General features: G+C 43.3%; 1 protein-coding gene across 1 annotated transcript in view; it reads right to left on the bottom strand.

The window, feature by feature from the left end:
- mxd1 (MAX dimerization protein 1) overlaps nucleotides 1–22,854 on the bottom strand; it is a 59,470-nt gene extending 36,616 nt beyond the window's left edge. The window contains exons 1-2 of the mRNA XM_063017859.1: nucleotides 22,606–22,854; nucleotides 21,956–22,055 (exon numbers count right to left, since the gene is read on the bottom strand). Coding sequence (XP_062873929.1) covers nucleotides 21,956–22,055; nucleotides 22,606–22,672 — 167 coding nt within the window. The 5' untranslated portion in view covers nucleotides 22,673–22,854. The remainder of the gene's footprint in view (nucleotides 1–21,955; nucleotides 22,056–22,605) is intronic.
- Between the last annotated feature and the right edge of the window lie 2,789 nt (nucleotides 22,855–25,643).

The following is a 25,643-nucleotide window of genomic DNA, read 5'->3' as shown; positions in this document are numbered from 1 at the left end:
CTCACATGACTTTGGAGTATGTCTGTGAGAATTTGTGCCCTCAGTTAAAACATGACAGCATTTGCTGATGTTCCGGTTCATTTCAGAGCTGTTGAGTGGGGCTGAGGTCAGGGCTCTGTGTAGGACACTGGAGTTTCTTTAAACTAAGCTTTTCTTCACGTCTTTATAGAGCTTATAATTATATATATATGGGCCACCTGGGTGCCGCCCCGACCAGGTCTTGCTCTTATATCCAGTTCGCATTTACACCATTTAGAAGGCGATTTACGAACAATTTACAAACAATTTACGAACGTGGCTAAATAAGATACAGGGTTCGAATGTAAGCAGTGCTATCTGCCGGTCGGGTGTCTACACAGGCATGATTGGCACAGAGATTCGGTTGGCAGACGCCTAAAAGTAAGAAGCAAAAGTAAAAGCCGCTTTTATGGACTTTTTTTGCTATAATAATAAAAGCGAAAGCAGAAAAAACTAGTTTTGCAGATGTTCTTCAATGAGGAACACAAAGTACTGTCATGTGGCTTCTATTGTGATATAATCTAAGCAAAACAGGACGGGAATCACCGGTACACGGTTACTATAGTCAGATTTCCGTCACCGCACCTGCTCTGAATGTTACCAGCGTATGTAAACTTTTGCTCTAAACCTAGCGTGTATTATTTATTCCTTTTCTTTAGCGTAATGGAAAAAGAGTCGTACGTGCTGGTGAGGAAACGACGGCCTGAGCTGCTCTAATAAAGTGAAAACAGGAACTGGCTTGTTTTAACAATAAAAACAATCTACTGCTGGTCCAGCTACTCCAGGGCTAGCTTGGTTGCTCGACAATTAATCAGAAGGTCGCTGGTTCGAGGCCAAAATATGCCTGTTGGGCCCTTGAGCGAGGTCCTTATTTCTTACTTCCTTGAACTGCTTGTATACGACTACATACCTTATCAAAACAAGTCAGTGGTAGCTCAGCTACTCTATTATAAATCAGAAGGTCGCTGGTTCAAGTCCAAAATATGCCTGTTAGTAGGCCCGTTCTCCCCACTACACAAGAAGAAGAAAAAACTGTCTATATACAGTACAGCTCTCTCCTCTCTCTCTCTCAAGGCAAATGTAACACTGGCCAGTAGAAATAAATCCCTTAGAGTGCTGAACCTATAACCTGCTGGTATCAATCGATCACTCTGTACACTTAAATCTACTCCACACACCTCACAGAGCAGAATAAAGCGCCAAGAAGAGGAGAAAAACCAAACAGAAGAGAGAGAGAGAGTGAGACAGAGAGAGAAAGCAAAAAAGAGAGATACAAAGAGCGAGAGAGCGCGAGCAGGAGCAAAGAAGAGTAAGACAGAAAAAGAAAAAAAAGAGAGCTACAAAGAGCAAGCAAGAAAGAGAAAAAGCAAGAGACGAGAGAGAGAGCAAGCGAGAGATACAAAGAGCGACAGAGAGAGCGAGAAAAAGCAGGAAAGAGTGAGACAGAGAACGGAGAGAGAGCTACAAAGAGCGAGAAAGAGAGAGAATTTGAACTGAATTGTGAGACAAAGAGACAAGAGAGAGAAAGAGTAAGACAGAGAAAGAGACAAGAGAGAAAGCTACAAAGAGCTAGAGAGAGCAAGTAAGACAGCACGAGAAAGAGCAAGAAAGAGTGAGACAAAGAGAGCAAGAAAAAAACAAGAGTGAGACAGAAAGAAAGAGACGAGAGTGCAAGAGAGAGCTACAAAGAGCAATTGAGATAGAGTGAGAGCGAGAAAAAGCAGGGAAGAGTGAGACAGAGAAAGAGAAGGGAGAGTGAACAAACAAGAGAGCTACAAAGTGCGAGAGAAAAAGAAACAGCAAGAGAGAGAGAGAGAGCAAGAGAGCTACAAAGAGAGAGAGCAAGAGAGCTACAAAGAGAGAGAAAGCGAGAAAAAGCAAGAAAGAGAGAGAGAGCAAGAGAGCTACAAAGAGAGAGAGAGAGCTACAAAGAGGGAGAAAGCGAGAAAAAGCAAGAAAGAGCTACAAAGAGATAGAGGGCGAGAAATAGCGAGAGAGAATGCAAGAGAGCAAGACAGAGAGAGAGTCACAAAGAGTGAGCGAGAGAGAGAAAAAGCAAGAAAGAGTAAGAGAAAGAAAGAGACGAGAGAGCTACAAAGTGCGAGCGAGAAGCCCTGCAATGGACTGGCATCCCAACCCATCATGTCCACATACTGACATAATTGGCTATGACTAAGGCCTTGCGATGGACTGGTGCCCACTGTGACCCTAACCAGGATAAAGCAGCGATAGAAACGTGTAAATGAGATCAAATTAAGAAAAAACTGCTCATAATATCATATCCAGGGCTTGGAGGTCCAACGATATATCGAAGGTATCGATATCAATACTAAAAATATTCTTTAGAGCTGGAACGTTTGGAGGAACGATGAAGGATGGACGTGTGGAAAGTGAAGCACTAAACACGTCTGAGATCCAGATCTCACATTCAGCTCTTTATGTTTATACCTCAGATGATGAAAGCTGAAGAAAACTCCTGAATAATATTTCACATTCCACTTCTCTTTATTATTCCTCTAGTCTTCATAACCGGGCGAGTCTGAGCTCACAAGAAAATCCAGCTAGTAATTACCAGTGGAACACGTCAAGGGTTTTTACAAACAGGAAACTGGTTATAACTGTAATCCTGACACGGGAGAGTATAAATCAGAGCGGCCGGCTCCGGGTGTGTGGAACGCAGCCACATCGGCAGTAAATAACGGTTTACAGGAGGCTCATCGCCGTCCCGTCCAAACACGCCTACGTCACACACAAACCCCAAAAAATAATAAACAACAACAGCAAGTTCTAAATTCTATTTGATTTATTTGTGGGTTGAACAGCACAAAGCGTGCACGTGCGGTCAGTGTGAAAGAAATAAAAGATCATCATACACTGATCAGCCATAACATTAAAACCACCGCCTTGTTTCTACACACACTGTTCATTTGATCAGCTCCACTTACCATATAGAAGCACTTTGTAGTTCTACAATTACTGACTGTAGTCCATCTGTTTCTCTACATGCTTTGTTAGCCCCCTTTCATGCTGTTCTTCAATGGTCAGGACCCCCACAGAGCAGGTATTATTTAGGTGGTGGATCATTCTCAGCACTGCAGTGACACTGACATGTCATGGTGGTGGTGTGTCAGTGTGTGTTGTACTGGTATGAGTGGATCAGACTGAGAATAATCCACCATCCAAAAATATCCAGCCAACAGCGTCCTGTGACCACTGATGAAGGTCTAGAAGATGAGCGACTCAAACAGCAGCAATAGATGAGCGATCGTCTCTGACTTTACATCTACGAGGTGGACTGACTAGGTAGGAGTGTCTAATAGAGTGGACAGTGAGTGGACACGGTGTTTAAAACCTCCAGCAGCGCTGCTGTGTCTGATCCACTCATACCAGCACAACACACACTAACACACCACCACCATGTCAGTGTCACTGCAGTGCTGAGAATCATCCACCACCTAAATAATACCTGCTCTGTGGTGGTCCTGACCGCTGAAAAACAGCAGAAGAACTACAGTCAGTAATTGTAGAACTACAAAGTGCTTCTATATGGTAAGTGGAGCTGATAACATGGACAGTGAGGTGGTCGTAATGTTATGGCTGATCGGTGGATGGAATCAGGAGCAGCTCTGTTCCCCTACACATTATCATATTAAATTTCCTGCTAGGACCCACTGGCTGACCCTTCCTCTAAAAATACTCCGTCCTGCTCGGGTCAGTGTTGCCGTGACTGTAACCAGATGCAGCATACAGTACAAACAAGCAACAATGAATGTGCAAACATGTCACCCGAGCGCCGCTTTTCTCACACACACACACACACACACTCACACACACACTCACACACACACACACACTGGAAGCCGTGCTGGTGTTTGGAGAGCGTGGCTACTGTGTTAACTATATACGCAGAGGGGGAAGCGTCTCGGTGACATGGAGACCGTCTCGAGAGCTCTGCATTCTGACACGTGTGTGTGTGTGTGTGTGTGTGTGTGTGTCTCCAAGGCAGCCGGCGTTGACATAACCTACAGCTCTGAACTCTCGGTGTCACCTGTTTCACCAACCAAAACACGCACGGAGCTGCGCCCTATCTATTCTGCTCTATTTCGACAAACCAGCTCTGGAAATCGTTCCTCCTGACCCCAGGAGCAGGACTGGACTTTCTCAGAACATTTTGTGTTTCCCTCTTTTGTGTTCCCTCGCAGGCCGTCGGTGCAGGAGCTTTATCCCTTAAAATAGCACACGTTCTTCCTTCCAGCTATTTATTACCCCGGCTTAACTCGGTACAGCTAAAGCCGTGCAGCTTCACGTGATGCTCGGGAACTCGGGTTCGGCTTAAAGGAACCGAATCAGACATCGTGCATCGTTTTCTGCGGATCAGAAACTGCACGTGCAGTCGATCGATCAAAATTAAGGCCCTACCTAACTAACCTGTTCACCCTCTCGAGGTTAAAGACTGCAAGTCGAGACTGCAGTGCCAACAATGCTGCTCCTGCTAGATGTGACGGGTAACTGTCGTGTTTGCAGAACTTGAGTTGAAGAACTCCAGTTATTTTTTTTGCTAGTTATAACTTTCAGTTCAAGTTAATTTTGTGTTCGTATGATTTGTGTAAATTCTATTTATTTAAAGTATCCTCCAGGCCGCCCAAGGAGGACGGGGCTCCCTGCTGAGTCTGGTTCCTCTCAAGGTTTCTTCCTGTATTTTAAGGGAGTTTCTCCTCGGTTTGCTCATTAGGGGTTTGTAATCTGTTGGTCCTGGATTCTGTAAAGTCGCTTTGAGACGACGTCCATTGTAAAAAGCGCTTTATAAATAAATTTGACTTAACTTGACAAATTCACAGCCGTGAAAATCACATCACTGACTGTGAAATGAGCCGTTGAAATGCAAACATTAAGGGTTTGTGTTTAGCGATTTAACGTTTTTCATTCGTGTAGCGTTCAAGTGAATCACGTTTACTGGTTAATCTGCACTATGAGACGTTCTAGTGTAACGGAGCGTCTTTAGAGATTGCTGAATTTATAAAGTAAGAATTAAACTCTTAATAGACAAACTATCTTGAGCAGAAAACTTTACTGGCTTGTTCTTTTGAGGCACAGCACAGACTACACAGAGACGATCACGTGTGTAGAGAAGCGACACTTTTCCAGACAAAATGCACTCAATACGTAAACACACATCGAACATTGTCAGCACACTACGGCACAGAAAAGTCTCTTACACTAGCAATCCTACGGCAATTCAGGTAGCAATCGATTAGTCAAAATGTCCAAGATGTGGAAGTCAAAACACGGATGAGAATTTTCGTATTTGAGATGGAGCCTTGACTATAAATGTTCTAGGTTTACATTCATTATATTATTAGCTAGCTGTGCTGTGTGTTGTAGCTTCTATTAATTCTATCATTCAGTTTATGAGAGTAATTCAATGACTGATGTGAAATGTGGCTCTTTTCTTTAGAAATCTAGGTGCCCAGGTGGCGCAGCGGGATATTCCGCTAGCACACCAGCGGCGACATTCTGAACTCCTCGGTTCGAAGCTCGGCGTTGCCACCGGTCGGCTGGACGCCATCTAGCGCGCATAATCGGCAGTGCCTGCAGCAGACACGTCTCTGCTAGGGTGGGATGACCGGACTATGTGGGTGGGGTCTTCAAACGCTGTGTAAGGACCCTGATTGGCAGATAGAGAGGCGCCTGTGCAGAATGCATGGGTGAAAAAGGGTTCCGCAAGGACTGCGCACAGGTCAGAGGAGGCGTCAGCGGGAATATACCCACCTCGACTGCAATCAGGGATCCACCAGCAGCGGAAGACAGATTGACTTCACTAAACTGGAAGAAAATGCAGAAATAAATAGAAAAAAATATCCGTAAAATCTGTGATTTTTGAACAACGAGGTCTGTGAATTTAGTCGGGCCCTGATCATAAACGTTTGCATTTATATTGGTGGACCAAAGCCACCAATGCTCATGAAAATGCCTTAAACTGCGTCCAGTAATTAAAGTAAAAAAAATAATTATTCTGTTCAGCGCGTGAATACGAATCATTAAGTGTGTTTGCTGTATTGATTTGGAAGAACGTACATGTGCGCTACTTGTCAGCTACACTTCAGTGAGAAAGAAAAATAAAAATGCAAACATCAGACCACAAACATGTCCCGGCAAATGAGGCATCAGGAGACTCCCAGACCTCCCAAATTTTCCCTCTGAGCGTATTTTTCTCACATGACAAGTCATTTCCAGCGATAATAAAACACAGATGCACTTGCAGAAATGACCTCACGTGGTCAGAAAGCTCCCACAATTCCCCACACAGAATTCCCATCTGATGCTTCCCAGTGGAACAGTTTCAGTCACATTAAGTAAGTATAAATCTCATGGAATGTTTTGATCTTTGGATAAATCCGACTCTTGATTCACGTGTTAGCGTCAGTAGCTTCAAAGCTCGAGACATTTTGTAGTGGATGATAAAATCTATTTTGAGTGAGCTGGAGAAATTCCCCTTTGGAATTCCCACCCGGGACTCAATGTGAGCTGGTTTATTTAGTCCGGAGGTGGTGATAACAGTCTCACATGCAGCATGAACGACACCATTTAAACACATATATAAGAATGTATTTGCACCTTTTTTTCTTTTGCTTATTGTCAGACTCGATTTAATAGCGCTGGGGCGGCGCAGCGGCGAAATATGCTCGCGCAATACCGCCGAGATCTGGGGTTCGAATCTTGCTTGGCTCTGTTGGGAAAGGTGCACTTGTCAGTGCTGGTCTCAGAGACGAATCTGCATCAGTGTGGAATAAGCGTCAGATCCAGGGTTACAGCTCCACGTGTATCTGTGTTTATCTGGATTCTCCTCCCTGTTTCACTTTTAAACTTGTGTTACAGCTCCAGCTTCTGAGAAATGGTGAGAATCAGAATCAGCTTCTCCCAGAGTCTAAAACGCTTCTGGTTGAAAATAAAGCTTAACGTGGTTTAATGTAGTAAAAGAAGGAGACAGGAGCACTAAACTTCTCTTCATTATTACTGCTCATAAGTTCCTCCACTAATCACATTCCTCACTCGCTGTTTTACTACAATAAGTCACGTTAAGCGTTGTTCGTTCGGCCCGAGTCGCTTTTATCACGTCATATCAAACAGTTCATCTTATTGGAGGAGCTTTGAAAAGTTCAGTGCCAAACTGGGTCAAAAGTCCAATCAGGTGAAGCCCAAAAATTGTGAATCCAACATGGCAAAAGCGCCACACTCCATAGCAAACAATGGCACAGCGGCATAAAGACGGTTTTGCTCCTTCTCATGTGAATGCGCCCTAAAAACTGTGCCAAATCAGGTATTTTACGTTTACATTTTCGGCATTTAGCGGACGCTTTTATCCAAAGCGACTTACAGTACAGTGACAGTGTACAATCTAAGCCAGGGGTGTCAAACTCAAGAGCTTAAACGACTGTATGATTGTTGTGATGGTTCGAGTCGTTACAGAGACGGGCTTATAATTTAATGCGCTCCTGCGCCTTTAAGAGACAACGTGACATCGTAGTCATGGCAACTAACTTTAACCTTCGCTAAGAAGCCATGTGACTTTTACGGCAAAAGAACGCGGGATAGCGTAGTCAGTAATGTAAACAATAATAAATAAATACAGATAATTATATTGCAATATAATACCCAAGCATCGTCTGTAAGTAGTGGCGTTTATATTCTCAGTTGTTAGTAAATGTTTAGTGAGTATATCACAGCGTTTTAGTTACACATTTACCGTAATTAAATACTGTTGTTACCGTTACTATAGCAATTAGTATCTTTACACACAATTTTAACTCGTTATTTTACGTTTGGTTAAATCTCATATTGTACCAGATGTAACACTTGACTACAGCTGTGTGCTTTTACTGTATTAGGTTCTTTATTGTTTGTATTTTTACTTCATTTTGATGCACACAGTGTATCACACAGCTGGGAAGCAAATAAACCGACTGTATTCTGAAGAGAGCTGTCTGTCTGTCAGTCTGTCTAGCTGAGAAAGGGGGATAAACTATTAGTGAGGGCAGAATGATTGTCTTAAAAATACACTGTAAAATCGAATAAATAAATAAATAAATAAATAAACTGCATCTTTCAAAATGCAGGCTGATTTTGTGACCTGCAAAGTGACACAGCCTGCCAGTAGATGATGTTACACATATTTACACATGATCCTAAAATGTACAAGAAGATAAGTAAGAAAATTAAGCATAAGGAGGAAATTTAATGAAAGTGAAAACAAGTTTGTGCTTCAGGAAGAGAAACCGGTGCGTCTCTTGTGTTATGAGGCTGTGTCTGTGGTAAAGTAGGACAATATAAATGCAGAATTCAGCCTCCAAGAAAAACAGCAATGTGACTGCAATCACAGCAGGATACGTTACAATTGACCCTTCGAGGGCCACAATAATGCTGATGTGGCCCTCGGTGAAAATGAGTTTGACACCCCTGATCTAAGCCATTGATGGTTAAGGGCCTTGCTCAAGGGCCCAACAGTTGCAACCTGGCAGAGGTGGGGCTTGAACTGGCACCCTTCTGATTACGAGTCTAGTACTTTAACCACTAGGCTATGGTATGCGGACCAGAATGAACCACTGTGGCGACATAAGCAAACCTCAGACGTGGTGGAACATCATGTAAATTCCACGTTCTGTCTAACTATCACTTTAATGGGTCCTACAGAAATGGATCTTTGTGGCAAATGTAGCCGAGTGCTTAAGGTACTGGACTAGTAATCTGCCAGGTTGCCACTGTTGGGCCCTTGAGCAAGGCCCTTAACCCTCAATTGCTTAGACTGTAGACTGTCACAGTACTGTAAGTATGAAAATATAAATGTAATCTTCATTAAAGGATCCTTCAAATTCCTGATAAAAATGAGGTGAGGGTTCATTAGATCTGAGGAGCACAGGAGATACGCGCTGGTTTTAGTTGCTGTAGCTGATTTTGGCTGGAACATGCAGTGCTCTCTCCGTGTGTGTGTGTGTGTGTGTGTGTGTGTGTGTGTGTGTGTGTGTGGGGACGAGGTAGGAGGAAAACTGTCATACGTGTAATGGTGGAGCTGGAACTGTACTCGCTGCTTAGAGCTGGCAGCCGTGCAGAACGGAGGGGGGATGGAAGACCCTCCCTTCCCCCCAACAGCCATCAGGAAATGCAACAAGCCAGGAAGAGAAGGGAGGCGAGAAAACGAGGAGAATTTCTCTAGAGCTGGTGGCGAATCACCTAACCCACATAACGACGGAGGATTAACCTGTACGCACACGTCACACACACACACACACACAACACCGTGACGAATACTCAGTATGATGGACAGAGTGAAGTGTTTCAGCTCTCCTGAAGGATTTACGTTAATGCGCCGCTGCTTAACGAAACGCGATCAATCGACTCCCTAGATCCACACGCCAGTCTGACCGGGGCCGCGCCGATACGTCAAGGTTTGTTAAACCTGGCGGTGAGAGTGACGGGTTCGTAAGCGATAGATACAGTCGCTTTGCTGACGTGTCCGTATTTATACGAGGGTTCTTCAAAAAGTTTCCGCACTTTTTAAACTCTATTTATTAAGAATTTTAAAACCAAATCCCGTCATGTTTTTGGTTGAACTCGTAGCCATTGATGCGCCGCTGCTTTCACATCATCATCACATGAAAATCTCACTCACTCACCGTCTTAACCGCTTATCCAATCAGGGTCGCGGGGGGCTGCTGGAACCTATCCCAGCTTTTCAATGGGCGCAAGACACACAGTAACACCCTGGACGGGGTGCCAGTCAATCGCAGGGCACACACACACACACACACACACACACACATTCACCTTTAGAGCAATTCAGTGTCTCCAATTAACCTGACTGCACGTCTTTGGACTGTGGGAGGAAACCCACGCAGACACGGGGAGAACATGCAAACTCAGCACAGAAAGGACCTGGACCGCCCCACCTGAGGATAGAACCCAGGACCTTCTTGCTGTGAGGCGACAGTGCTACCCACCGAGCCACCGTGCCGCCCACATGAAAATCTTCTTCCCCTTAAAGCTTCTCTGAGCGTCCAAAAAGGTGGAGATCAGATGGAGCTAAATCCGGACTACAAGTGTCTCTCAGACACGACCGATTCCTCCTCCCACCCTCACCGCTTCCAAATATACCAAAATATAAACGTGCGGAAGCGGCGCCCAGGTGGCACAGCGGGATATTCCGCTAGCACACCAGCGCCAAGATTCTGAACACCTCAGTGGCCACCGGTCAGCTGGGCGCCATCTAGCAGGCATAATTGGCAGTGCCTGCAGGGAGGGATGACCGGAATATGTGGGCGAGGTCTTCAAACGCTGTGTAAGGACCCTGATTGGTAGATAGAGAGGCGCCTTTGCAGAGGGCATGGGTGGAAAACGGTTCCGCTAAGGGCTGCGTGCGGGTCGGAGGAGGCGTGAGCAGAAATATACCCACCTCGACTGCAATCAGGGATCCACCAGCAGCGGAGGACAAATTGACTACATTAAATTGGGAGAAAAACGAATAAAATATATAAAAAATCAATAAAATAAAGTGCAGAAACTTTTTGAAGCTCCCTCGTAGAACCGAACTGAAGGCTAAAGCCGAATGTGTAGGCCGAATCCTGGTTAACATTTAATAAAAACTATTTATGACAAGGGAAAAAAAAAGACATCATAATTTGGGTTTAGAAATCATCCTCTGCTTATAGAGGCGCATTGACTGGACATCAGAGGCTACTGTTGTACTGGAGCTTGTTTTTCCCATCGACCCCCCCCCCTTCCCAATACAGGCACAGCCAAACATCCACAGCTCGGACTGGAACTCTGATCTCAGTAGTGGCGGGCTAGGCTGGCATAGCTAGACTTCATGTATGCAAACACATCAATACTGATACCAATACTGACCCCCTCACGGCACCAGAGCCTCGGTTGTGCGCTTTCCTGTTGCCAAGTTACCCAAAACGTCGGCGGTGTTACGGCGCCCTGGTTTGGAACAATGCGGGTCCTGTGTTTAGGGTCCGAGCATCACGATGTCATCGCTCAGACTAACACACGGCTGCCATTTTAATTACGGTCTTCGTCTGATCTACTTACAGAGCAACAGTTTCATTTTATCTTCATCAACCGCTTTATCCTGGTCAGGGTCGCGGCGCTCGGGTTTCACTAAAACAGTCAAACGGGTTTCACTAGTATACAGTATAACACCCTATACCATTTAACACTGTGTATATAGTATTAAAACACAGAATACACTATTACATCACCATATACAGTAAAACAACTGCGCATACAGTACAACACCATCGTATTCAGTATTGCAACACCGTATACAGTATAACACTGTGTATATAGTATTAAAACACTGCATACAGTACAACACCGTATACAGTATAACACTGTGTATATAGTATTAAAACACTGCATACAGTACAACACCGTATACAGTATAACACTGTGTATATAGTATTAAAACACTGCATATAGTACAACACCGTATACAGTATAACACTGTGTATATAGTATTAAAACACTGCATACAGTACAACACCGTATACAGTTTTTAAGCAATGAATACAGTATAACACCATCGATTACAGTACAACACCATATACAGTTTTACAACACCATATACTGCATAACACTATACAACATTACAACACATAGTACAACAACACCGTATACAGTACAACAACACCGTATACAGTACAACACCATGTACAGTTTTAAAACGCCAAATACATTAAGACAACACCATATACAGTAAAATACATCCGGATTTAGTATAACATCATCATAGACTGTATAACACTGTATACAGTATTACAACACCGTATACAATCTTACACCGTATACAGTATAACAACACAGAATACAGTACAACACCACCGTATACAGTACAACAACACCGTATACAGTACAACAACACCGTATACAGTACAACAACACCGTATACAGTACAACAACACTGTATACAATACAACAACACCGTATACAGTGTAATACATCCGGATTTAGTATAACATCATATACTGTATAACATTGTATACAGTATAACACCACCGTATACAGTATAACACCACCGTATACAGTATACCAACACCGTACACAGTATAACAACACCGTACACAGTATAACAACACCGTACACAGTATACCAACACTGTATACAGTATACCAACACTGTATACAATATAACAACACCGTACACAGTATAACAACACTGCATACAGTATAACAACACCGTATTTGGTATAAAAACACCACCATATATAATATTAAAACAGTGTATACAATATAATAGAACCGTATTTAGTATAACACCACCGTATACAGTATAAAACTGTGTATATGGTATTAAAATACAGTATACAGTATAACAACAATGTATACTCTATAATACCATTGCATACAGTATAACAACACCGTATACAGTTTTAAAGCATATAGTTTTACTGTATACAGTATAAAAAAGTATATACAGCACAACATTGCATATAGTACAACACCATATACAGTATTACAATCTTAAGTTCGAGAGATTGTAATCCCCCCTTGGTCACTCAATTAATCATAAGGCCGTAGGTCATTCAACCACATCTACGGCTCCACAACGAACCACAAAATGAGGCAACATTTCAAAACAAAGAAAACTTAATACAGCGTTAAATGTGAAATTTCTCCAAGGGATTAGCGACAGCTCATCTAGGAAGTCGTACAGTGTTCAGAACTGCACAATACAAAACAGATGAAGTAAAATTGGGGTTTATGAGAGCAGAGCATTAAAACAAAGCACAGCTCAGGGCTCGTGTGGGAAAATCCCCAAATCTTTTAAATATTTTTACTATATTTCATTTTCACCACCGATTTATCCTGGTCAAAAACAATGGACACAATTCAGGAATAAACCCGGGCAGTAGGAGGGTATCAATCTCTAGTCCATCATGCGCTTTTGTTTTAGACTTCTAAACTCATGATGTGCCACTTTACAGGAACTCAGACCTGGTCAGAATCAGAGCAAAGCATTATGGTCATTCAAAATAATGTATTATTGCAGAGAACAACCTGCTGAGTGAGATCCTGTTAAAGATCAGATCAGAAGAGACTTTATTTGGAAAAGGTCGTTAACTGAGAGATGTAATAACGACGCTGCAAAAACTCAAATTCGACCTTTATTCACAGCCATAAACCAGCTTTTCAAGTGCAGCTTTTAAGAGAAGCACGTGGAACCTAGGAGCGCTGCACCCATTTGTGACATTCTACCGAAAGGTCACGCTGATGATTTTCCCCTCAACGCTCAGAAATCACGAATCCGGAGGGAGGGACGCGGCAGAACGTCGGGTTTATTCCGGGCGCCAGATTCAAATCCGTCGTGAATCTTCTCGGAGATTTGCATGGATGCTGCGAGCGGGTGCATGGCAACCTCCCGGCAGGAAAACGCCAGCACGGAGCAGTGGGAGGGTTGCTATGGTGACACACGGCTGCACATTAGGTAAATACGCCGGCGTTTCGGTTCGCGGGGATCCGGAAGCTCGGCCGAGACTAAACATGGCCCGGACAGAAGCGAAGATGATTTTAACCCGTGCTCTGTGATCGTTAAGAGCGTACCTAATTAAACCCGTGTGATGTGCAATTTGCTGTGAAATTCATACCTTTGCGTTCAAGTGTCTCACGTTTGCTGGTTAACCTGCACTACGAGCCGGTCCTAGCAATCCTACGGCAATTCAGTTAGCGATCGTTTAGTCAAAATGTCTGAGATGTCGACGTGTAATGCCAAGTTCACACTACACGACTTTCCAAGTGGTCAGGTCTCTGTACAGTTCACACTACAAGACTGGATCTCTTGTAATCGGGAGTCTTTTAAGTCGGTGTAGCTTTCACACTACACCATCTATCACTGACTGGAATCGCAGGCGAGCTTCTCTGCGTGAGAAGTGACTAGGGGTTTAACGATACCAGGTCCAAAAATGCACGTCAGCAAGTAGCGAGCGATCAAAGTTATTGTACTGATGTGGAGCGTTAAAGCAAAGAGGAAAAATAAATGAATCTGAGTGGATTTGGCAACACGACCAGCATGGATTGTTCTAAAGTGAGTTGGAGGTTAATAAATATTGTTTGCAATGCAGCGTGGGTGTTATGTTGTGTAGAGAACGATCAGGTCAGAAATACTGTAATGTGTGTGCTGATGTATTCTGATATAAACTATGTTACGCCCCTGTACCACCTGTTTACTTCCCCCTGCGGTTCCCCTCACCCCGTATCTTGCGTTCTCATTGGCCGTTCGACACCGCACTCATTGCCAGTCGTGTGACTCGGATCCAGATATTTGACAAGCTAGATATCTCTCTTCGGTCGAGCCTCTCGGGTCGAGTTGTTGAGTAGTTCACACATAGCGATTGAGAGCCGAGTTTCGATCGCCGAGCAAACGAGCCGGCAAATCTAGCGCAGACCGGTCGGCGAGCGAAAATCGGGGCAAAAATCGTGTAGTGTGAACCAGGCATAAAGCAGGTAAAAACACGACTCGGGTAACTTCGGGTAACAATCCTGTGGACGCAGAGGTAAAAGGGGGGCAAAACATGGACGAGAATTTTCATATTTGAGACCGTCGCTGGATGTTCTATGTTTACGTTCAACTATTAAGGTAGCTGTGCCGTGTATCGTGGCTTCTATTTATTCTATCATTCAGTTTATGAGTGTAATTTAATGACTGATGTGAAACGTGGCTCTTTTCTTTATAAATCCGTGAAACGGTCCGTAAAATTAAGCACATTTTTCTTGTGAATATATTTAGGCTTAAAATATTCATATACAAGACAAGACATAGACCTCACAGACCCTGTGTTTGCTTTTAGTATTAAACAATTGCTTCTAAACCAGCTTTGAACACACAGCAAACAAACAATCGAACCCTGATTTCAGTGTTTGAACAGAACTTTGACTGTCTAAGCGAGTATTAGATTTCCAACGTACAGTGTAAACACAACCGCCGAGCTTTTCATCTCACACAAAATGAAACCGAAAATCCAAAGCAAATAATAAAACGTCCTTAGCTGGCCTTTACGTTCACAGAGCTGAACCAGGCCCAAACACTAACAAACAAAGCTGTGTGTTTCCTTTGGGTGCTCCCGGGGTCGACAGTGAAGTACATTCCAGACTTGGCACTTTTTTTTTTACTGGATGCAGTAACCGGGCTTGGAACCGGGACTAAAATACATCAAGCACTAGGGGTGTAACGATGCACCACAAGACAGTTAATAACCGATTCAAAAATTCACCTCGCCTGGTTGACGTCACTGGCGCTATACGCCAAATTGGACTTAATTCAAAATTGTTTTGCATAGTTTGTACCTACCTCAGAAATAAAAAGGCATTCATTATTTAGATGAATAAAAGATAAGCACAGGCCGCTCAGGTGGCGCAGCGGTAAAAAGTACACTAGCACACCAGAGTTGGGGTTTCGAATACATTCCGACTGGGTTGGGCGGAAGCATGAACAACGATCGGCTGTTCTTCAGGGTTAGGGGTAAAAAATCCGACCATAGATCCTCATAACTGACCCCTGCTGGCTGACTGATGGCGCCTGCACAGGGCTGAGGAATAACGCTGATGGGGGTGTGGTCCTCTGTACACAGTGCCCGTCAAGTGTATGAACTCGACTCGTGCAGGTGAAAAATGCAGTCTGTACTGACTGTACGTGCCGGAGGGGGCGTCCTCAGTCAGCGGTGAAGGGTCGAATCAGTATAGAGGACGCAATCAGGGTAACTGGACACGACTAGATTAGGGGGGAAAAGAATATATATATAGATATAAAAAAAGATAAGCACAAATACAGTATTTTATTTTTTTAAGAGAAATAATAAAAGGAAACTTTGTCATCATTTGTCTTCAATTGAAGTTTAAAAAAAATCATATCGTGAACCCAGTATCGTGAATCGCATTGCATCTTGGGTACAGTGTATCGTTACATCCCTATCAATCCCTGCTCTGCATTTATTTACGCACCGTCCTGCATGACTGAGTGATTTGGCCTGATGAGCAGATGGGCATGAAGAACATAAAGCCCTAACAGAGAAGAATCAAAAGCAGATTGGACGCTCGGCTGCATAATCGAGCTGAACAATCGGCTCGGACGCGGTGCTGAAGTGCCGGAGGGGGAGGATGAAGAGGCCGGAGGCACCGAGTTGTGGTCGAGTAATTAACAGGAGTGGGGGGGTGGAGGGAAAGCGTGGGAGTGTGTCGGGAACATCGACGCGGCGTCTCCGTGTGTACGAGCGCGGTGTGAAGGGCCGATGAATCAGCGGGCGCGGATACGCCGCGCGACCGGTCGTACCTTTGTGCCGAGCACTCGAGTATGCTAAACGGACGAGGACGGTAACGAGACGAGGCCTCGCTCTAGTGGCTCAGACAGACGCCGAACGATCAGTGTTGTGTAGACGAGGGCATGAACACGTGCGCTGATGGTTTCACGCCACTTTTCCATGGAGAAATATTTGCTGGTGGTTATAATAATACAAAATAAAAAAATAATAAAAAGTCGTGTCCTATTTTCATGTCTGTAGGTCATGATTTATGAAACACCCCCAGCATTTTGTCTTGCCCATTTTCCCCCTGTTTCTCTAAATTTTGTCATTTCCAATTCCCAAGTCAAGTATCTCCGTTGCTGTTATGGCCAAGGAGCGCTGAATAGTGTGGCTATGTGTGAGGACCCAACCCTGGCAGGTGAAAAGAAGCTGCAGGACCACTTCAACACACCATACACGCCAGTCTCTTCTTTTCACCTGCCAGTGTTGGGATCCAGCACAAAGCCTATTATCTAAATGACTACCACCCCACTGCTCTACCTGGGAATCGAACCCAGGACCTTCTTGCTGTAAGGCAGTAAGTCAGTGCTACCCACTGAGCCACCGTGCCAATACAATATCCTATCGTGTCCGTGCAGACCCCCGACAGGTGGACGGCACCGCTGAGATTTGAACCCTGACTCTTCAGATCTCGGCAGTACTTGCACCCCGTACTTTACCGCTGCTTGATAGTAATGCTAGATCACTAGTAATACGTCATCCACTAATAATGTGCACGTTATTATAAATAATCAGGGCCCAGTGAAGGTTTCTGCGAGAGCGTTAGAAATGCAGAAACGTCCTTTCTGTGAGCCGTTTGTCTCACCACAGACATTTTCAGCGCAATAAAAGATGCATCCGTCTCTCTGCGCGTTAGTACGGCCGCTCCCTGAGCGCAGGATTAATTTATGCAATTTTTTTTGGCTGTGTGTTTTTTTTTTTCACTGAGGATCTAGTCGTTTTGGCTCGGGCTCTGCTGGCCGACAGAAATAGAGCCTGGGTGTAAAATCCTGCTGACGGGCAGAGTAGCAGTGTGTAGCACTTCTGAGGAGACTGCAGAGTGTCTTTCTGGCACTGTTTACTGATACTAATGGTGTTTTAAAGGGCAGGATGGACGCCACAATCACCCGTGTCATTGTTACAGAGCTAGAAATGGGTTCGGTGATTTAGACGCGCGATGATGTTTTATATATCGGCAGCGTCTGATTAGTCGTTGTTCGACTTCACATAGCAGAATGATTCTCACTGAATCACGTCCTTTTTTGCCCAAAAAACATTTTAACTTCATTACATTAAAGCCAAAAGTATCTGGACACGTGACCACGAGCTTGTTGGACGTCCCATATTAATATAGAGCGACCTCCATCAGCTATAATGACAACAGCTGCTCTTCTTGAGAAGGCTTCTCACATGACTTTGGAGTATGTCTGTGAGAATTTGTGCCCTCAGTTAAAACATGACAGCATTTGCTGATGTTCCGGTTCATTTCAGAGCTGTTGAGTGGGGCTGAGGTCAGGGCTCTGTGTAGGACACTGGAGTTTCTTTAAACTAAGCTTTTCTTCACGTCTTTATAGAGCTTATAATTATATATATATGGGCCACCTGGGTGCCGCCCCGACCAGGTCTTGCTCTTATATCCAGTTCGCATTTACACCATTTAGAAGGCGATTTACGAACAATTTACAAACAATTTACGAACGTGGCTAAATAAGATACAGGGTTCGAATGTAAGCAGTGCTATCTGCCGGTCGGGTGTCTACACAGGCATGATTGGCACAGAGATTCGGTTGGCAGACGCCTAAAAGTAAGAAGCAAAAGTAAAAGCCGCTTTTATGGACTTTTTTTGCTATAATAATAAAAGCGAAAGCAGAAAAAACTAGTTTTGCAGATGTTCTTCAATGAGGAACACAAAGTACTGTCATGTGGCTTCTATTGTGATATAATCTAAGCAAAACAGGACGGGAATCACCGGTACACGGTTACTATAGTCAGATTTCCGTCACCGCACCTGCTCTGAATGTTACCAGCGTATGTAAACTTTTGCTCTAAACCTAGCGTGTATTATTTATTCCTTTTCTTTAGCGTAATGGAAAAAGAGTCGTACGTGCTGGTGAGGAAACGACGGCCTGAGCTGCTCTAATAAAGTGAAAACAGGAACTGGCTTGTTTTAACAATAAAAACAATCTACTGCTGGTCCAGCTACTCCAGGGCTAGCTTGGTTGCTCGACAATTAATCAGAAGGTCGCTGGTTCGAGGCCAAAATATGCCTGTTGGGCCCTTGAGCGAGGTCCTTATTTCTTACTTCCTTGAACTGCTTGTATACGACTACATACCTTATCAAAACAAGTCAGTGGTAGCTCAGCTACTCTATTATAAATCAGAAGGTCGCTGGTTCAAGTCCAAAATATGCCTGTTAGTAGGGCTGTCGCGCTAACCGCAATTTTGAAATATCACGGTATAGACCAGCCAACCGCAGGGCATGCCAAGCAACCGCATCACCGCGATATTCAAGTGTTTTCTTTCTTCCTTCTCATTTTTTTTTTTTTTTGCAGGGTCCATCTTGTTTTATATGCTTACATTCCGGCGTAATAAATGTTAAATAAATTCATAATGTAAATGAGCTAAGAGCGTCATTTTCCCGCAACCTGTTCTCATGCGTTGTTGCTGAGTGTCAGGCTTTGTGTTTTAAGATGGAAACAATGGCAACAGGAATTATAGGCAAGTTTATTAATGATTAAAATAAGTTCACACTCAATAAATACATGTAATTTAGACTATATTCAAACAGCCTTGGCGTACTAAAACACTTAATGACGGTTAATATGGCATTGCAGCCTGCAAATATTCTCTTGCTGGCTTGCTGGAATGATTTAAATGTATTTTTTCGATGAATAAAAGTGTATTGAAATGAATAATAACTTAAAATGTAGGATATATTGTTATGTTAATTATACCTACTAAATAGATAGTTAATAGAGGCGCAATAACCAGGCTAGATTTTCTCTGCTGTGTGTATTAGTGCAACATCGGTAACGTCGGGAACATCGCTACCCCACTCAGATCCTCTCTAAACCACATCAGGTGAACATGTTGGTTCTTCTAGTGCGCATGATAACGCAGGTTTAAGGTCTTACAGACTTTATTCTTTATTCTATTTTTTTTTACCATATTTTGATTAGATGTGCGTTTAAAATATTTAGCCTAAACTCTTTTTTTTTTCTCGTTTCACACTGTATATCTAGCCTAGGCTAGAAGCTAAATTGAAACCTTTTTTTAATAGAGAAAAGACGCGCATCCCTGCTCTGTTCTGTATTTAACAATAAACACGCATTTCATTGGTCTTAAAGCCGTCTCATCTTTGTCATTATAAAGCAATAATATACTGAATCATAGCCTAACAATAAAGCTTGTTTATATAGCTCTAAAATCCAGATCAATTAAGTAATTTTCAAAAAAAAAAAAAAATTGGCGATATTACCGCATACCGCGATATTGAGACAGGCTGAATATCGCAAGGGGAAATTCTTTCACCTCTCAGGGGCCCAACAGGCATATTTTGGGCTTGAACCAGCGACCTTCTGATTAATAGTCAAGTAGCTGAGCTACCACTGGAGAAGCTGGACTCCATACCCATTTTCACCCCTGTTTACCCACCGCTGATCCAGCTTCTCCAGTGGTAGCTCAGCTACTCTACTATTAATCAGAAGGTCACTGGTTCAAGCCCAAAATATGCCTGTTAGAACCTCGCTCAGGGGCCCAATAGGCACATTTTGGCCTTGAACCAGCGACATTCTGATTAATAGTCAAGTAGTTGAGCTACCACTTGAAAAGCTTGACCCCAGTTTACCTACTGCTGATCCAGTTTCTCCAGTGGTAGCTCAGCTACTCTCCTATAAATCAGAAGGTCGCTGGATCAAGCCCAAAATATGCCTGTTGGGCCCTTGAGCAAAGCCCCTTATTCTTTAATTGCTTGAATTGATTGTATACGAGTACATACCTAAAAAGGTAACCAAGATCGGCACTCGGATCTCAAAGCCCTGCGATAGATTGGTGCATTTAGCAGATGCTTTTTATTCAAAGTCGTATACAAGCAGTTCAAGCAATTAAAGAACAAGGGCCTCGCTTAAGGGCCCAACAGGCACATTTTGGCCTCGAACCAGCGACATTCTAATTAATAGTCTAGTAGCTGAGCTACCACTGGAGAAGCTGAACCCCAAACCCCTTTTGACCCCTGTTTACCCACTGCTGATCCAGCTTCTCAAGTGCTAGCTCGGCTACTCAACTATTAATCAGAAGGTTGCTATTTCAAGTCCAAAATATGCCTACTGGGCCCCCGAGCGAGGCCCCTTATTCCTTAATTTCTTGAATTGCTTGTATACGGCTACATATGTGAGTTGCTTCGGATAAGAGGGCTTTGAGATCTGAGGTTACCCCTTTTGACCAGGGACCTTGCGTACCGAAGCAGGGTGGGGCGAGTAATAGTGCCCAGGGTTGATTGGTCAAACGGGATCTCTATTGCAGCAAGGGAATACAAGCGGCGTATTTAAAAACGAGCGCAATAGATTTTTAAATAAAACCAAAACACTTAAGTGGGCTACAGAAGATTAAACACCGTAATAAACGTAGTGGGCGAGGCGGTAATCACCCCGTTGTTGCTACTGGTATCGTTTACCGTTACCGTGGAGTATCTCCTCTCCTACTTTCCTACAATCTCATAGACGCTCGTGCAACTGCAAACAGACAACAGCACATTAGGTACGGTGCATACCGTTCCAGGTTCGGAGTCAAACCGTACTGTACTGCAGGAAACCGTCCAGTAGAAAAGAGGCTTTAGTAGGCAATATTTTTAAGCACTGTTCGTACTCCCGAGACAGAGCGTGTCCCTTTATCATGGCTTCTAGGTGCCGTAAACTGGGTGGATTTATAGTCAGAAGCAGTCTTGTGTACTTAAGAGAGATGCTGCTAGGGTTTGGGTGTGATTGAAATGCAGACCGATTAAAACAGACGCTGTTAAACGTGCGGCAAATTTCCTGGTACGCTACGGCAAATTGATGGTACTAGGTGGTACACGGGTCCTAGAGATCTGCTCCACCTCCCAAAATCATGCAAAAGCTGAGTAAATGGGTGGGTATGTGTTTCAAGATTTCATGGTGTAGGTCCACCGTGTTTGTAGGTGGCACTGGACCCACTACAACCGTGACCAGAACAAAGTGCTCGCCAAAGACGTCTGACTATATAAAACATGCATGAGGCACGAAGCCATCCTAGCCTATCTTCCACCTGCTTTTCAACCACCAATCAGAGAACGGCATGGCTATCATGGGCTTTCTTCAAGACTCGTGAGTCAAACAACCACATGCTTACGATCAGCACGTTACTGTCCTCTCCACCCACAGAGCAGCTCCCATCACGCTATCATGAGACGCCTTATGGCACGGTCATGGCTTAATCTCAAATCACACATACACATACACATACACACAGAATTCCAGGCAGGTTTTAAATCTGGGGTATCCCTCGATTCAGGACATCCCTGAACATCGGTGCACGCTCGATTCAGACGCAGATGTGCTGAAAGCTATACCGAGACTGTACGTGTGTCCGATTTACCTGCTGCTGCAGTTTTTTTTGCTTTTGTTTTTCCGTTTGGAGCCTTCTCTGTCTTTGTGGCTGGTGAACGGTAACATCGATGCGTACCCATGTTCTGCTTCTGCAAAGAAACAACATCAGCTGTAGATGAGCACTAGATTCTGCACACGCAACATGCAAAATACATCATGCAGTGCATTTCTTTGCTTTTTTTAATAAAAATAAATAAATAAATGTGCTTGTGTTGGGTCTGTCTGTAGCTGTTGGGTCAATGATGTCATCTGAACTGGAGTAAACCCAGCAGCAGAGCAAACCACAACACATACAGGAGAAAGGGGGAGGGGGATTCGATAGGAAAACCTCCGTCAGATTAAATACGAAAAAAAAAAAAAGGTGTGTAGGAGAACAGACAATCAAACAAAAACCAAGCAACAAAATGCAAAGCAGAAATAAACAAATGCTGGGACATTAATGCATGCAAAACAGACTTTAGGTTTAGCACAAGAGATCACGTGACTTTCAGAGTGTCTTGTGCAAAGGCTGTGATTATGCATGCAGGCTTTTTATTATTGCAATTCTATTTTGTTTAACATATGCACTGTCAATCTGGAACATATATATATATGCACGTATATTCACACATATTATGCATGCATTTCTACATTTGTTACCTCTTTCTCTGCGATCCAGATACTCAGCAGCTTCAATCAACATTTGCACCATCCCGATAGCCGCCATAATCAACAAAAAGACTCTTTTTAATGCAAAAAGAAGCAGGAAATCCAAAAATAATGACCAAAAACAAAGCAAATCAGCTTGGCTTGTCCTTCCTGCGTCGTGTTGGGTACTAGGTTGAGCAGTAAAAATCGCAAAAAAAGGTGTCTGGTTGTATAATAAAACACTCTCAAAGTCTCTCAAAAGGAAAATATTCAAAAACTAGAATTAAAGCTTGTTTTTAATTCAAGTTCCAGACTGAGAGCCTATTTATAACTGCAGTACGAAGCAAGACTGGCTGCAAGAATGGATTCAAAACAGAAGCAACAGAAAAAAATATTAATATGAATTCATATGAAAGCATAAATCTGAGCGGGTAAGAACAGGTCTGTCTAATATAAATGAAATAAAAGTGCAAATAAGGAGCAAGTGTGCAAGGTTTGGATATAAAGAAAAATAAGCAGGTCAAGCTGCTAGTACATGTAATCGTCCAGGTTTCTCTTTGTCAGGTCGATTCTTTACACTAACCAGCAAAATATCTTCAATTTAGGGAAAATATTTGGCCAATAATTTGATTTTTTTTTTTAATTCGAGGTTAAAAACAAGATAAATGAGCTCCTCAAGGGGTTTATAAGAGAAACAAACAAGATGGAAAAACAAGAAGTGCCTGACTTCGGTCGAAAACGTCAAAAAGCGTCTGTTTTTCTGTGTATTAATAGATTTTTCTGCTATTTGAAACAGCCAGCCAGCTTGCTAGTCAACAAAAACAATAACGCTAATTAAAAATAAGCCAGGAAGATTTAAAAGGTGCAAAAATGACGGTTGAATCGCTCGTTCAAGTTGAACTTGTATGTCTAAAATGCTTGTTTCGGCCCAACAGTATTATTAAACATCGAATTTATACCCGTTTGCTACTTGTCACTTCTAAAATGTGTTAAAATTCGTTACAAAAAATTAAAAAAAAATAAACCCTAGCTAGCAAAACTAACGTCGCTCTGTGCGGACAGCTGAAATGGGTCTGACTGGCTGTCATGTTACTGTTGCCTTAGGCCAGGGCTGCGTTATAAATCCCTCCATGTTCACTACGCATACGCACTCTATATGAAATGATAAAGCTACGCTTATACGCAATCTAGTGCACTTTATCTTGATGAGACCTGATTGAAGACGCGACCCCAAACACAAGCGAATCGACTTTGCAATTGGGCTCGCGTGGCAGAAACCAGCGTTCCTATTGGTCAGCCTGGCTTTCCATATTTAGGACCAGAAAGAGGTCGCGTCTAAAAACACATCCCTAATACTATTCCCTAAACACTCCAAAATGCACTACAAGTGCAATACATTACACACGCTACATATATTGGACACTAAGTTTATACATTTCTTTATGTGCTTCTTAAAATAAGCTGGATTTCCTGAAATGTGCACCTAGATATGATTTATAAAAGAACAAACTCTAAACCTAGTGCACTACATAGTGAGCATGATGTGATTTGAGACGTACTCAAATGTCCTCAAAAATAATGGTGCATTTTGACACGTTTGAGGAAATTATTAGGTCTTAAAACATAACCAGTCGATTAATACAAGCACAAACAGGTCCAAACAGCATAATACAGAGCAGATTGTGCGTTATTTATAATGGATTAGGAATAAAAACACGGAATTAATATGATACGGGAGCCTTTCATGCCGTCTTTGTTGTTCAATCCTGATTGGTCAGCTCGCCATAGCAGGCTCGGATGCGATTGGTCAGAAACACACCCCCGGAACTCATGGGTGGTCACACCCCCACACACATGCTGTTTTGCAGATTACGTTATATATATTGTTTTATTGTTATTTATTAGGATTGTATTAATGTACGGCAGGGCACCACCCATAAAAAGCTATTTCTTATATCACTGCACATTTCTGCCAGCTGATTCTGTATATTTTTATTTTAGTTTCTCCAAAGACAGTTCTACAGTATATGCAAATAAAACTTCTGCTAATTTAATATGCATCAAACTGCATGCTTTAAAAGCTTTGCGTTTCGTACTCCCTCCACCGTACTTCGCAGTTAGCACTATGCACAAACCTACTGAGCTAAAAGTGAAAAGTTCAGTTACCCAGTGAACATGTCCTTCTTCTTGTTCCTCGGACTTTGTCCCGTCAGGGGTCGCCGGTGGGATTTGGCACAGTTTTTACACCGGATGCCCTTCCTGACACGACCCTCCCTATTTATCCAGGCTTGGGACCGGCACTACAATGCACTGGTTTGTGCGTCTAGCGGCTCGGTATCTATAGGACAATTCAGTGTTTCCAATTAGCCTGGTGGCATGTTTTTGGACTGTGGGAGGAAACCGGAGCACCCGGAGGAAACCCACACGGACACGGGGAGAACATGCAAACTCCGCACAGAAAGGACCCGGACCTCCCCACCTGGAGATCAAACCCAGGACCTCCTTGCTGTGAGGCGCCAGTGCTACCCACTAAGCCACCGGCACGGTGTCCGGCCCCCAGTGAACATGTCACTTTAGGTTCAAGGATAAAGATAAGATATACTTCATTTATCATATATACATATACAGATGTACAGTACAATGAAATTCTTTCTTCGCATATCCCAGCTTGTTTGGAAGCCGGGGTCAGAGCGCAGGGTCAGCCATCGTACGGCGCCCCTGGAGCAGACAGGGTTAAGGGCCTTGCTCAAGGACCCAACAGTGGCTGCATAGCAGAGCCCGGATTTGAACCACCAATCTTCCGGTTGATAGCCCAAAGCTCTACTCACTAGGCTACCACTGTCATCATCATCAGATCATTTGTAAAAAAAAAAAAAAAAAAAAACAGCATATATGTACAAAGCAAAACAAACCAAAGCACCAAGCGGTACGCTTACAGTAGTTTTATTTTTACATCTAACAATCTAACAATTTAATATGGTCAGGTGTAATCCAGCACAAATCAGCTCTGCCATGAATTAGAAGTTGCTGGAACACAGGTATTACTGCTC

The sequence above is a fragment of the Trichomycterus rosablanca genome, chromosome 21, assembly GCF_030014385.1.
Source record: "Trichomycterus rosablanca isolate fTriRos1 chromosome 21, fTriRos1.hap1, whole genome shotgun sequence".
In the NCBI taxonomy this organism is placed as follows: Eukaryota; Metazoa; Chordata; class Actinopteri; order Siluriformes; family Trichomycteridae; genus Trichomycterus; species Trichomycterus rosablanca.
This window is presented reverse-complemented; position numbering and strand designations above follow the sequence as displayed.